General features: G+C 42.3%; 1 protein-coding gene across 1 annotated transcript; it reads right to left on the bottom strand.

Annotated features, from left to right (window-relative positions):
- Positions 1-459: 459 nt before the first annotated feature.
- dnai4 (dynein axonemal intermediate chain 4) lies at positions 460-14,600 on the bottom strand (the record flags this gene model as incomplete). Its single annotated transcript, XM_080034915.1, has 17 exons — positions 460-504; positions 1,266-1,419; positions 3,087-3,313; positions 3,903-4,001; positions 4,491-4,615; positions 5,806-5,966; positions 6,392-6,546; positions 6,923-7,012; positions 8,971-9,110; positions 9,518-9,703; positions 10,880-11,038; positions 11,733-11,872; positions 12,158-12,314; positions 12,999-13,105; positions 13,654-13,817; positions 14,243-14,411; positions 14,542-14,600. 17 exons carry the CDS (start codon positions 14,598-14,600, stop codon positions 460-462), a joined length of 2,337 nt encoding a protein of 778 aa, XP_079891041.1.
- Positions 14,601-15,896: the final 1,296 nt, after the last annotated feature.

The raw sequence follows: 15,896 nt of genomic DNA, 5'->3' as shown, positions 1-15,896 counted from the left end.
GAATGCTATTTGTTTGCATCCTGCCTTCTCTCTTTCACACACTTCCTAAATCAAATGTACGCGCCACCGGCTAGCAAAGATTTTTTAGAACAGCCAGCAAACACTACTGCTTTTGTTTCAAATGGGACGCTACAATCAACAAAAACGGAAAGTTCCTCGTAGTCACTTTAGGTATACAGTACCAGAACATATCCTTTCTGTTTCTTTGTGCGTTGACATCTTTTGCAGACAGAAACCCAAGTGGTGAGTAGGGCGGTCGTCCACAAATGTCGAAGTGTCCCTGGGCAAGACACTGAACACTAATTATTTTTCACCCTGTGTGGTGGCTGCTGCTATCGGGGTGTGATGGATACAGAATGTGTGTGAACAGGTCACCCTTGTAAATGAGACCCCTGTCTACAGTGATGACCTGTATAAATAAAGGTTAAAAAAGAGAGATAAAATGGCCTGGGCAGCCCTCTATCTGGAAGCTGCAGATTGGATGATGGACTCCAGAATATCCACCTGAAAGAAAAGACGCCATCTTGTTTCAGTTTCACTCAGTGAAGCTTCCACACTACATTTAATGCCAAACATTACCACAGACTCAACATCAGGTGTTGTGTCAATAAAAATAATCACTCTGGCTCAATAAAAGCCCATTAATTACACAACAACTGTCACAAATAGTTTGCCCTGACTGAATAGAGCCTAGTGTTGTCTCCTTCCCTTCGTGTCTTGAGTCTTTGAACCAGGCTACATCACGCTACCACTCATTTAAGTTACAAGTTCATGGAAGTATTGCATTAGTCCCTCTGTCCAACCATAAACATCAGTTAAGGCATTTGGTGCCCAAGGCCAAGTCGAACAAATGTGGACATCTCAACTGAAGAAATAGATCAAAAATGCATTTTATTAAACTTATAAAATGCTAAATTCAATTTATATCAGTGATGATGGGGAACCATATTAACTATTCCATGATATTCTAATTTTGGGAGAAGCACCTGTATATTTGAAAAGTTTTATAAAATGCATTATACATTTATATATTTTTTCTTTGGCGGTGTCCACATTTTATATAAAACTCTTCATATCCAAACTGCCTCTGGACAATGAGCAATAAATGACATGTGGGTCACTTCTGTCTCCATCTTTACGAAGTTGTTTTTATATATTATTATTATTACTTAATTGATTTTTCTGTGGTGGTTGTGTGTCTTTGGCCTAACCGATCCATGCCAGCAGCAGGCTGTGCATTCAGGCCAGCTGCTCTTCAGTCTTACCTGACTGCTCTCTCCCATACGGAGGTTGTTGAGCTGGTAGACAGTCACCCGTCCATCACTGTCTCCTAGCAGCACACAGTCTGTGTGTGTGGAGAACAGCAGGGAGGTTGTCTTCACACCAGGCCCAGCAGGCTGCACCATCACTGGGTCCAAGCTGAGGGAGAGAGGACAGACAGCCTGAGACAGAGTCAGACAGACAGTCACTACGGCTGTAGCTCGACTAGGCCCTTTGATTGGTCCACTGTCCTAGTATCTATAAAGTCACCAGCGGCTAAATGAGCTAGGGCTAATGGTTACAAGTGTCAAACTGGTCCGTGTACTCGGCGGTCAACTGGTTTTCGTTTTGTAATGAGGAAACTGTCAGCCGCCGAGTACACAGACCCAGAGCGCTGATATGGAAACATGTACAGCTCCGCGCCCACATGGCTTTGGTGCGCCCATACCAAACGCGTTGGGTGCGGTGGCCAACGCGTCCAACGCACCTAATCTGGCACTTGATCATTTTGTGTCAAAAAATGGTTCAACGCGCCCAACGCACCTATGCAGCTAGTCTCCCTCACAATATATTTATTCCCCTAATCAACCATCAAAAAAATCAAATCAAATCAAATCAGTTTTATTTGTATAGCCCAATATCACAAATAGACATTTGCCCCAGTGGGCTTTACATTCCATACAATATGATAGAATATGACACCCTGCCCTTACACCCTTAGCTCAGCTGAGAAAAAAAAACCATGGCTGCGATCAGACCCGACCCGACACAACAGCGATCATGTCCGCACAAAAAAAAAACAACACGGCCAACAATTGTGCCAAAAGACAAATAAACAGCAACTGAACGGAACAAATAGCATTAAAACAGCATTGCATATTCACGCCGCTCGGAAATGAACACAAACAGCAAGGCAGCACCATACCAAACACAGACAGCAGCATTGTGTGCACGGCAGTACAAAATAAAGGCAAGTAGCCTACATTACCCCCTGGCTGTGACAGGGGACCATGGCTGGCGTAGATATAAACACCGGTGCTTCGCTGGACTCGTCGTGAAAGTTCCCCGGACTTAGCCGTTATGTTTGGGTTCATTATATGGAGGTGGTAGCCGCACACAGCCGGGTGAGTTAACTAATGCTATCCGACCGGTGCCAACTTGTTTATCGGCTAAAGCACAGCTGCACATATTCACTGAATTAACCAGGAAGTCCATTCTCCTGGCTCACTTTCCCCACGTCTTCTAACCCCGAGTGGCTTCATACAGCACCGGCCGCCCGCAAATACATTTCCTCCTCGGTGTTTCTCAGCCTCTGTGTTGTCCTCCCACCGTGCCGATGTCCGTGACGTCGGGTCATTCTCCAATCTGATTGGCTATCGCGGCTAAACGTCACGCGTTGGAGCAGAAAAAGTTAAAATTTTTGAACTTGCGCGTTGGTGCGTTGGTGAGGTAGGCGCTTTGGTAACGTGGCTACCGTGCCCAACGCACTACTTTACCGCGGCTAACGCATCAACGCGCCTAAACCAATGGTTCCCTATGCAAAAATGAGGATTTTTTACGCCTCTACCGCACCCAATGCGTTTGGTGTGGCCGCACCTTTACTTGGTTGTTGCTCTTCTTTTAGCCTCGAATGCTATGTCAGAGTCCCAGGCAGGACACTTTGGAAGATGAGCAGAGCACCTGGGCCAGTTATGTTCTGATTGATCATATATAGGCAGGAGTAGCTCAGCTCCCAATTAGACTCTCTAGGTGTGTTAGCTCAATGTTGAGAAATTCGATTCAGTATGATTTCAGTCGGACTAACACAATAAACCTATTTGACTCACATGCTTGAATTGAGGTCCCAGATCTCCAGCTGTCTCTCATTCACTGCCCCGAACACGGTGGCCCACTTTGGGGACCACTGGATGTGGCACACAGTCCTCTGGCTGGAGGTGAAGCCTAACACGGGCTGATGCTGGCCCAGCCTCCACAGCTGGATGGTCCAATCAGAGGAGCAGCTCAGGAAGACATCAGGACTGAAGGGACACCATGTGACGCAGTTCACAGGACACTGAGGGGCAAGATGTCAGGGTTAGCTCAGCTCTCTGTGATTACTCAACACTCTGGCAAACACAGTCACTGTGGTCACTGTGGAATAAGGTTCAAGGATCCAGTAGGAAGCTGTAATCGAAAGTCCTTTATGGCAACTCAAATGTATTACAGGGACAAACTTTAAATATTTGAGGTATAGTCCTAGAAACAGAAAGATGATATGAGAAGATTTTTTTTTTCCTTCATCATATTTATAATTGATTTAATTCAAGGAATTTCTAGTCTTACTTGTAAAGACCAATTTTCGGCACACAGCAGGAAAAAGGTTTATGATTCAGCTGTATTTAGACCTACCTATTATTCTATGATTAGTTTTGATATGTCAAATAAAGTTGGCTCAATGACATCATAAGTAACCTCAAGGCCTGACGTCAAAGGCTTTTCCTACCTTAAACACATTGTTAAAGCCTTGTTTCCTTTGATAGCATCCATTTAAAGTGGATCTGTGTGAACTGCTAGGTAGGATACAGCAGTTCACACTCATATTATTATTGACTGCTCATTATGGGGATATGACATGCAAGCTTAGCAACAACTGGTGCACTTACAATATGTTTCCTGTACGTGTCCAGAAACTGCTGAGTGTTGGAACAGGAACACTTGTGGATGAGACCTTCCCATGTTCCAACCAAGTACATGCTAGAATCCTGGAGGAGAGGCAGGAGAGAAGTGCTATGCAGGGCTGTTTAACACTAGCTTACAAACAACAGGGTAACACTTTACAATAAGGGTACACTCATTTAACTGTTAGTTAATGCTAAGTTAATGCATACTCAACATTAAATCATCATTGACAAAGCATTAATATATATGCTTAATAAGCCCTAACCAAGCATTAACTAACCATTAGGCTTAGTTAATGCTTAACTAAGCATTAGTAAACTAAGCACAGTTAATCCTAACCAACATTAACTAACCATTAATAACTAAGCATTAACAGTTAGTTAAAGCTTAATACGCATGAACTAACCATTAATAGCATTAACTAAGCACTAGTTAACAGTTCATTAATGTACTTGTTGTAAAGTGTTACCAAACAACATAGAAAATATAGATATCAATGTCAGCCCTTTAAGCTTTTAAGCCCAAGGCTGATCTGAAACCTGACCATTGAGCGATTGGATGAACCAACTCACTGTTGGATGGAAGTCAAAACACAGGCCTGGAGTCAGCGCTGACAGGACACTCTCTACCTTCTTCTCTGACGCGTTGCCTCCAGCCTTCCTCTTGGTGTTCAGAAGCTTCTTGAGTTTCATCAGGTCTATGAAAAGAGACGCACAACAGATTAAGAAACTGATGTATTAACACATGTACTGTACTTTGGTTTAAAGGATTTGTCACAAACAAACAACCTAAACAGGGGACATTATTGCCCTCCCTAAATTTGATCCCAGCACCCCTAAAAACAAACACATTGTAAAACAGATTAAAACCAGTCAGTGTTTAGCCAGCTCCCGCCAGTTCAGCTTTTGAGCCACAGCAGAGATTGGGTTCTGACATCCAGGCGAACAGGGCTGGACAGGAGGTGTTGACCAGGTTATGCTAGCATGTTGGAAGTGGTGGTACCATGCCTTCAAAGTCTGCAATGCCTTTTAAAAAACCTGAATGGGCATGAGTATTTTCAAACAGGTCCATCAAACTTTCATATCAAGATATCTGAATCTGAATAAGCTGTATTTGGCTTTGGTGAGAGTGTCAGGTGTACAGCCATGTATCAGCTAGCTGTAGCCTAAGTAAGTTAGGTTCAGAGTTCTGCCTCAAGTGAAAATAAGACTGATTGAAATAGTAATAATTAGTTTATATTACTATCGCCTTTTTCACGGTTTCTTCACACTGTGGGACCTGTAAGAATTGTGGCATTGTAGAAATTGAATATGGCTAAAAGGTGACCCTAAGAGCCCAATTGCATTCATGTGTGATGGTATGGTCTCAAAGAAACCATTTTCAATGTGTTGACAGTGCTACAATTTTATATTTTCAGCTCAGCATTAAAGCTATTCTTTTTCAGAATTTTAAAACTGGTCTCCTTCTTGCCCGATAATTCAGCAGTCAACAACCATGGTGGTCCAAAAGGAAGTTCAAATGCAATTTATTTTGTAAAGAAAAAAAAATGGAAAGGGTGCCAGGCAACCCAAAAGCTCGGATCTTAGAATCACCCCTAAACAAAAACATGAGTCATCATCGTTGCATTCACAACACCTACGTGAGGTTTTGATTTTGTCCCTCTGCAGTTTCAAAATGAAGAAAAACATTGTAAACCATAAGCATGTTTTACAAGTGAACAACTGAAGGCCTTGTGTGTGATATCTTGAGAGTTCACATGGCTTCTAATACCCTTTTCCCATCAAAATAAGCGGGTTGACGCGGGTTTTAGAACGCACATCGACGCTGCTTGCATTCACTATGCAGGGTTAAACAGTAAACCCATGGGCTGTTGCTGTAGCGCAGTACCTATACAGTCCAGGCTGTTGTTGCAGACAAACCACTTGCAGATCCGGCCGTCTGCAGCCACAGAGAAGAGAGCCTCTATCTTCTCCTCTCCTGTTAAGCTCAGCTCCTGTTGGCTCCACCTCAGCTGCCACACTGGACCCATGTGCTTCTTTGGACACTCACTGCATCACACACACACACACGCACACGCACACACACACACACACGCACACACACACACACATAAAAAGTAATAACAGTAGTACCAATTAGGGCCCGACCGATTTATCGGCCGGCCGATTATATCGACCGTGTTTTTTTTTTTTTTCAAGCAATCATGTGTGAAATGTATTGCTGCCCTGGAGGTAGTCTAATTGAATAGCATTAATGCTATAGCCTATTTACAGCAGCAGCAGGTGTGTTGTAATACATTGGATTAATTTACACTTGACAGTTCCCCCTGCAACCAATAGCAGAGACATTGGTCATCGCTTGACAGTTAATAATAATAATAATTGAACTGTGAGAGCTGTGAGAGCTGTGCTGTCCACACACACACACACACACACACACACACACACACACACACACACACACACACACACACCTGCTGCTGACGACACATGTCCTGTTGCCTTGGCTCTGTACATTGTAGATGGTGATGTTTCCATTGTGCATCCCCACAGCCAGCTGAGTGGGGTTGTTGAGGGAGAAGTCCAGGGAGGTGACAGCGCTGTCACAGTGGATGACCCGCTCAGGCCACTGCACAGGGGACAGACACACGACAACATCTGGAACTGACAGATGGCTCTCATCACATGAGCTAAATCCTGCATGCAGTAAGGGAGTGACACTTTTTGAATGTCAATTCTGTCGTAACATTTTTAAAAATTCCTTCACTCCTAAAGCGATTGGGGTACTGAACACCATGTCCCGCTGATGTGTATACTGCCACTGCTGTCCTGCTTCTTGCCCTGAAGATGTCTGTGTGTAAATGTTGTTGTTGTTGCTTTTGTTGTTGTTGTTGTTGTGTTGTCCTGCTTGTTGTTTTTTGTATGAGACCGAAGACGAATCTCCACACCGTGGACAATAAAGATTTAACTAACTAACTAACATCAAAGGTAAAACCAGGTCGTACCGTTGGGTTTTTGAGAGACCAGCAGCACACCAAGCCTGGTTTGTGGTCACTGGAGCTCACCTCACCACCATAGCCCACAGCCAGGAGGTCCTTGCAGAGAGAGAAGAGCATAAGCAAATATGTGTAAAGCTAGTGACACATATTTTTAGATTTGTTTTGGTAGAATCAATTGTGTATTCATGACCTTTTTCAAACATAGAACACTGGAAGTTTAGGTCAGAGGGAGCAGCTAGGGACAGGGATTATGAGACTAACCTGACCTTGATAAGTGGATAAGACAAATGGATGGATGGATGGAATGGCAGTTGTAGTCAAACCACAATGGAGCGAATGTTTGCCAGCATTGTAAAATAAGAGTTAATTTCATCCTTTCAGTTGTATTTGCAAAAAAAAAACATACATAATATCCATTATAATCCATTATAAATTGGATGTATTTAAACCCATCCTAACAGAAACCATCTGCACGGCCAGAGCCTGGGTTTTTGTCAGGAGTTCAAATAGGTCTGTTTGACAGCTGTCTCCACCAACCACTGATTAATCAGAGCTTTGTAGGGCAGGCTTAAGAAGGGCTGTGTCATGAATGTCCTCTTGCTGTGTGAAAGGAAATTAAATACCTCGGGTCATGTCATATCTGATGACTAGACGGATGACAAGGACTTCTACCGACAGCGCTGTAAAATGTATTGTCAAGCTAACATGCTTATAAGGAAGTTTGATATGTGCTCTGACTCTGTGAAGGACTCTCTGTTCAGAACCTACATCACACCGTTATGTACTGCTCAATTGTGGTCTAACTATAAGAAAAAGAGAATGCAGAGGCTCAAGGCAGCATACAATGATGCAATGAGGCTACTGCTTCGTGTCCCTAGGTGGCATAGTGCCAGTCAATTGTTTGTGTCCACTAGAGTGCCAACCTGTGAGGCACTCTTAAGACAACTGATGTTTAGTTTGATGTGTCGCCTGGACAAGTCAGAGAACAACATAATTGAAGCCCTAGTCAGCCCTCTGAAAAGCTGCTACAGATACACTTCTAGGTTAAGACGGCATCGGTGCAATAGCCTGTATATCCTATAGGCTAATATGCAATTTCTATGTATTTTTGTAACTCCTTTTTAATACTATTTATACTGTATGATGTGTTATATTGACCTGTGTCTGCAATACAGCTTTATTATAATGTAACACATCCAGTTACATTCATAAGGAAGGACAAGGAAACATGTTGACAAGCTCTGATGAGATAAATGCTGATGTACAGGTGGTTTTAAGACGCATTCACCGATTAGTCCTACATTAACATATATCTTTAATCAGTGTACTTTTTTTTTTAGTTAACAGCTCCAAGCAACTTCTTTTGGAGCTTAGTGAGATAATAATGTTCTTGTGATTTTGGTGAACTGACCCTTTAAAGGTTCAGTGTGTAACAAAGCCGTATTTTGGCATCATCTTGTGGTGAGATTGTAGATGTTAACGCTCCCTTGCTAACCCCTTCCTTTGGGAGAATTTGCAGAAGTTAGGCCCGGGACACACATCCTGCGTCTACCTCTGGAGCGCGTGTCTGTTTCTGCTGCAACTCTCTATGTTTTCAGCCACACATGGAACATCTCAACTTCTGCTACTGCAATGAATTTCTTTAGCCATTTTCCAATAAAAACTGCAGACATGACATTTAATTGACATCCTACAATACTGACGGATGTGATAGAAACACATTCCAAAACAGCAGCAGGGAGAGAAGGCAATATGATGGTGGTGTGCACAGGAGCTGTAATTATTCTTTCTGCAGACAGACAGCACCAAGAGTGTGTTTGTATGTGTGTGTGTGTGTGTGTGTGTGTGTGTGTGTGTGTGTGTGTGTGTGTGTGTGTGTGTGTGTGTGTGTGTGTGTGTGTGTGTGTGTTAGCGGGTGCGAACAGAAACTGTATTTATTCTTTCTGCGGACAGACAGCACCAAGAGTGTGTGAGTGTGTGTGTGTGTGTGTGTGTGTGTGTGTGTGTGTGTGTGTGTGTGTGTGTGTGTGTGTGTGTGTGTGTGTGTGTGTTACCGGGTTCTTCTTGTTCCAGGCCATGCTGCTGACACTGTGTCCTCTGCTCAGCTCACAGCTGAAGGCCCACAGACGCTCTAAGGATGGAGTGTTCTCTGTGTCCCCTTCCTCCTCCTGCTCCACCACCACACAGTCTGCCTCTGAAACAAGCATCACATTTACACTCACTCTTTCATTGAAATAGTCACATTTTATCCATGTGGATCCATTAAAAGTGCACTATGTAAGTAAGGTATATTTTCATAACTGGATAAATGAACTTTCCTCACAGGTGTGTGTGTGTGTGTGTGTGTGTGTGTGTGTGTGTGTGTGTGTGTGTGTGTGTGTGTGTGTGTGTGTGTGTGTGTGTGTGTGTGTGTGTGTGTGTGTGTGTGTGTGTGTGTGTGTGTGTGTGTGTGTGTGTGTGTGTGTGTGTGTCTGTGCGTGTGTGTGTGTGTGTGTGTTAGACACCCAGCATCTTAGAGTACCTACATTATTACTAGTGTGTTGGTGCTTCTGAAGTGAACAAAAAAAATACACATCCCTTGAAACAATGAGCAGAGTTTACCTTCTAGTACAGGCAGCTGTCTGTAAGCAGCCATCTTGGATTGGAAGGTGTTACCCATAATGCTCCTCTCCATGACTTGTAAGCAGTGTTGGAATTTGTCTGACAGCATGATCAGATGCAGGTCTGACTCAGCATTTACACTGTTTCCAATCGCTTCCACTTCTTTCAAAGAGCTAGCAGCACTGGCTACAGAGAGAAACAAGGAAAAGATACACGCAAGTTATTGCAAAACTATCTCAAATTAAAGTTACAATGTGTAATATAGGAGTATTTTGTTGTCATCTACTGGTGAAAGTGTTTGGATTGCGACGCTCTGTGTCTAGCCCTCCCGTTCTAAGAATTTACCTCAAGGACAAGGAGCTAGTTACTATAAATGTCATCAACCACCACTGCCTCAAGTCTTTCCACAATATCAAGTGATGAGGTGAAGATGTCTTTAGTTATTTATTCTATAGTACTTCTTCTTCGTCTTCATTTCCCCAGCACGTCCACTATATACAGTATAAAAACGTCAGAGGAATAGTTCAACATTTTTAAGTTTGAGCTTTTTTCCTCACTCTATGGCTCGAGAAAAGGCGACAGAAACCATTCCTGTAACTGTGCGTGCATCTTTTAATTAGAAATGGGCAAAGGTCGCTCATCCCTAGATAGCTTAGCTGGTAGTCAAGGGGAGCAGATCCAAAGATGAACTTTACAACATCACTAAATGTTCCTTCCTCTGTGCTTGTTGGGACTCGTTGTAAGGCAAAAAGTGAAAAATTCAAACTGTTCCTTTAAGTTTGTTCGTTAAGTGCTACTGTAGACACATGGCGATGCAACATGGCGACCTCAGCGCCTAGCTCCTATGTAGATATAAAAGGCTTGTTCTCTGTTAAGAAAATGAACAACAACTTTTATTGTTGTTCATTTGTTGGCCAATCAGTGTGTGAGTTTACACAGCTCCGAATGATAGAGGTGCCTGAGTGACGCAAATGTGAAGAGCACATAGCAGAGGAAAAAGGTCTTTGTATTTGATCACTGGTTGGTGAGCCATGTGTTACCGTGTTGTAAGGTGCTTCACTGGCTTTACGCACGACGATGGAGACCAAGCCAAACCAAAGCGGGACTCGGTGGTCCGGTGAGAAGCAAACAGTAGAGTAGTCTAAAGTTTCAAAATAAAATGTTTAAAGACACACTAAAAACAACTCTCTCTGCTCAGTCAAAACTGCCTGTGATCGCTTCACGGAGCGATTGATGAGTGTAAATCTATCCAATACGCCTATGTGTGTCTGATGAGGGGGCCGTTATCTTAATGCGCTGCATTTACAAAGCAGGACGAGTTGCAGAAAGGGGCTAGAGAGTGAAGCAGGGTATGAGTGTTACCTGTGCTGGCTGTGCTGCCCACTGACAGGCTCCTGTCTGCCCCTCTGCTTGGCTCCACTACAGCCTCTGGAGGGTGCTCTGCTCCAGGGCCTGCTGCTTCATCCTGCTCACAGCCCAGCAGGCTGCTGGTATACATGTCCCAGCTGGTCACTGTGGTGGCTGCACACATGGAAACATTGGAAAGGTGCAACACTATTAGATAGATACACTTTATTCCAGACTCAGGTGGTCCATATACAATACATACAAAACACAGACAATACAAAACAAACAAACACAAACAAGTATAGAGTTAAAACACATACAGGCATCTATGCCAGTGCTTCCAGAAGTCAGACGGATATTTTGTGTCACTTTGTGCAGGTACAGCTAAGGCCATAATGACTCCATTCTTTGACTGGTTAAGTCGACACATAAAACTGTAAATAAACGTTCTAAGGACAGCATGAAAAGTGGGCACATTACTGCTTACAACCATATGGCTAGCACTTGTCCATCTTGGATATCCAAGTTAAATTCTAAATGCATCATTATATGCCACCTGAAGTTTTTTTCATTTTTGCGACACTGTACCTGCTATTGTTTTAAACAACAGCAGGCAGCTATTTTGAGGGAAAGACAGGCAGAGGCTTAAAAGAGGAGATTAAGTATTGACACTGTGGAAAAAAAATGTTTGGACACTACACCATGAAAACAGTTTCTAGTCCTAACCCAGATTACAATTGTGAACCTGATAATGAGAACAACTTTACCATGTGAATATGTGTCAGTGTTGTGTTGTCAGCTTGTTCCGCTGTCTTCAAAATCAAATAATCCAACTTTGAAATGTCAACCTCCGGTGGGGGAAACTTACCTGAGTCGACCATGAGCACGCTGTCACTCTGGATCAGTTTGTGTTTAGCTGCTTGATTGAAGGTCTGCATGGCTCGATCCAAGTACTTCTCCTTACCCACTCTGCTCCTGCAAAGCTCCGCATACTGACGGTTACTCTGTCTGCCAAGACAAGGTCAAGAAAGACACTAGCGTGTTAAAAACAAAGCAGAAAATAATACTATAAAAAAATCCAATTATTGATCAACGGATAGAATTTCCTTCTATTCCAAAGTCACACATCGTTTCAGAACGTGTGTCCCGGGAACTTTCAACAAGGAGAGAAAAATAAATCTGTACTTTGTGCAGTTCAAACAGTGGAATTCTTTTTTAAAGGCAGCTTGAAACACAATATGGATATTTTCAAATTGTTAATAAACAGATGAGGAAGAGGGGAACATCACTTACACAATAGCTTCTGCGTTAGCCGCATCCACTGCTACACAGGTGCTGGGTATGTCCAGCAGTGAAATGCTGTCTGTCTCAGAGAGGTAGACGTCTATCACCTCTTTCAACATGGCTTCTGTCACCTGTTCTTTCACTGCGTCTCTTTTCCTGTGCACGTCTAGTGTACAGAGGGCATGAAGCGAGAATAATCTTTCACACAACACTACAAAAGATGTGTTACAGCTGTGTGCTACAGAGAACTGTGATATTCAGTCATATTAAAATGTCAGGGATCTGCCTGTTTTTTTTTATATACAGGTAAATCCCATTGAGACCTGAGACTCTTTCGCAAGGGAGACCTGTTCACATTCCCATGTTACCATTCACACACAAATTCATACACCGATAGCAGGCTAACTATCGACATTCACACGAGGAAAGATGGGTGAAGTGTCTTGCCCAAGGACACAACAACCTTGACACAAGTGGCAGGGCGGGGATTGAACCGCCAACCCTTCGATCACACCCGCTCTACCACCTGAGCCACAGTCGCCCCAAATTGCATTTACTTTAAAATAACTTATTGTCATGTTCAATCATTAAAGATGGAGCTCACAATATGGTTAATATACTGTAGAAATAAACTAAAAGGGATAAACAGTCAAAGGACAAAAACTGTGATAATGAGATGTATATGCTTTTAAAATAAAGGATTGAAAATAATGTTTTTTTTTTTCAGTGCCATACAAGTGTGTATAACTACACAAAGAGTGTAGTACATACACAATCAAAATACACTATACAATACAATTCATCTAGCAGCGAATAAACACACTAAATATAAAGAGACATTGTAATGAACCTGGGAAGTTGATGGGCATGTCCCGTCTGATAAATATATCCTCGATCTCCTCATTGACCGACTCTATGGTGGACTGGCTGGATATTCTGCTGCTGCCCAACACTGACCTGCAACACAATGTACAACTTTACAACACTCTGTCTCTACACAAAGGTACAACAGTGATGTCCGACCTCGGTTACATATACAAGGGGCTTCATTTGATTAAAAAAAACAGACATCTCTGCTTTTATTTACTTTCCGAAAGAATGATTTTTTTTCTCGTGCCCTCCCTCAATCGAGCTGTTTTGTTCATCCATTTTAATTGTCACTCATTTTTTTTATGGTATTTATCTGTTTTTGCAAATGAACTCTTCATATGATAAAGTCCCTTCCAACATATTTGGCATGGGATACAAATGATATTCTATTTTTCCAAATAACTATGATTGTTCCCACCCAACATCATCTTTCTTATCAATGAATCAATCGCTCCACTATTTTTAGACGATTTAATTTGTTAAGTGTATCATTGTAATTAAGAAAAAGTGGCATGTGATAAACAATCATACTACTAGGCTATTAAACAAACTTTTTGGCAGTTTCCTCAATTAAAATAATGCTCAAACACAGGAGACCCACACTCTCAGGCCATCTCAGCTCAGCAGTGTGCTACCTGGAGAAAGGCATGGTGAAGCTGCCTGTGGCTGTGGTTTGGTCTGATGCTGATCCACCATGCATCTCATCCAGAAAGAACCTGCTGCCTTTGGCCTGCACAGCTGCTGGCTCCGCTTGGTACAGCGGCTGAGGGGTGACGTCATTGTCCTCGTCATCAAACACCTGCCGACAGGAGAGCTATTAGCCAGCTGCTACTATATTAACCTCCTGAGCATAAGTAAAGCATGGTAAAGTTAGCCTATTTCCATGCAAAACAAAGAGGTGGAATTTTTCAGTAATAATGTTTCTAATATAGCTAGAGGCCTGTCGTTTTTCTTTAAATTTTACCCCCGATTTAGTTGCTTTTAAAATGAAATAGTCTTTAGCCTAAAAAGGTGGGGAAATGAAGTGGCTTCAGACTTGTTATTTACTTTAGTTATTTAGGCTAGGTATACTGCGTTAAATAATTTGTAAAATATTAAGTGATATAAAAAGCCTGTAGCCTATTGTATTTTAAAGCGTTGAATTAACAGAAAAAAAGAGAGAAGAAAACCCTCCTGCTAACTAAGACAGGGCACTGAACCAGGCTAGATAGTTTGAGCCCTTACCCTCACAGCTTGTCTGGGAGTCTGAATAACACTCTTGTCCAGGACTCTGCTCCCTCCCCCCAGACTGAAACTCCTTCTGCTGGACGAGCCTAGCAGGCTGTTGATGTGTCTCGTGCTGTGGTTGACTCCATGTGTGCCCGACCCGGAAATATTGATTGTTCGAGAGGAGCTAGGAGAGAGGCAAATGACACATTAGCACAACAGTTAGCATGGCTCCAGTATTATAAGCATTATAATAATGGCCATGTTGACCAAATGCGTTGCTGTGCAAGACAAAAAAAGGAATAAAGTCAACTTACGGCCTCAGCACCAGAGCGCGTCTCTTCGGTCGTTCTTCTTTACCCACAGAGGTAGACATTATTATAGTGTTGTAGTCTTCCCATCAAGTGGCCATGGCAACGGGACGCTCGTGCTGCGCCCCTGTCGGACACTTTTAGGCAATAGGCATAGGCTAGTAGTTGTGCTTTTTGAGACCACTTAAATAAACGATTCATGGGCTCAATGAAGCTAAATGATACAGATAGCCTATGGCTGCATACCAGCTTTAATTGTTCACAGTTTAGAAAGATAGAGAGAAATAGCCTAACTTCTAAACACCAGTGAATATGTTGCAGCTGTTAATGTGATAGGCTACAACTTTTTTCCTAAAGTGTCATGTTGGCCTATTGTCGTAAATTGCTCCAAAATTAAACTACTTCATTTATTCCTATGGCCCAAGATTGATTGATAGATCCAAAATGAAGGGATATCTGATTATTACAATGTCCTCTTCCTCAAGACATCTCTAGCCTACTACCACAGAATGCCTACCAAAAACACTCAATATAGGCCTAGGCTATATAGAAGAAAATGCTTTGTGTAGTGTAGGCCTTTCACCTTATCTCATACTACTCAACTAATGTTGCCAGTTCTTTGGAGACTATTCTTTGTAAAGGACTGTCAGAGATGGTTTCTGTAATAGTTAGGCCTGCATGTGACTTTTGAATTGATTTCAAAATACTGATGTTGGTTTATAAAGCACTAAATGGTTTAGGGCCAAAACACATTACTGATATGCTGATACGTTATGAACCGTCCAGAGCCCTTAGGTCGTCTGGGACAGGTCTACTTACAGTCCCTAGAGTTAGGACTAAACGAGGAGAAGCAGCTTTTAGTTATTATGCACCAACAATCTGGAACAAACTCCCAGAAAACTTGAGGTCTGCTGCAACTCTCAGCTCTTTTAAATCGAGTCTGAAGACTTTTTTGTTTCCATTTTAACCTGCAATTTTCATTTTATTTGCTTCTTTTATTTGCTTTTAAATGTTTTATAATATGTTTTATGTATTCTAATCTTGCCCCTGTAAAGCACTTTGAGTGGCCTTGTGTCTGAATTGTGCTATATAAATAAACTTGCCTTGCCTTGCCATGACTATGAAGATAAAACATTTATTGACCAGATTAGATGTCAGTGATAAGTAATGATATCTATTGGTGTGGCATATTGTTTATCTTTCATTGACCTGTTTATTTTCTTGTAACCCTTCAGATTGTTTTTGTGAACTTTTGGCAGGGACCCCAACTTGGCAAATATAATTTATTTTCAAATAGTTTCTCAATAAAGGGACATTTACTGACATTCTGCCAGTCACGCAGCTTTTTATTTTTTTTCACC

This window comes from Ammodytes marinus (assembly GCF_949987685.1).
Source record: "Ammodytes marinus genome assembly, chromosome: 9".
NCBI lineage: Eukaryota > Metazoa > Chordata > Actinopteri > Uranoscopiformes > Ammodytidae > Ammodytes > Ammodytes marinus.
This window is presented reverse-complemented; position numbering and strand designations above follow the sequence as displayed.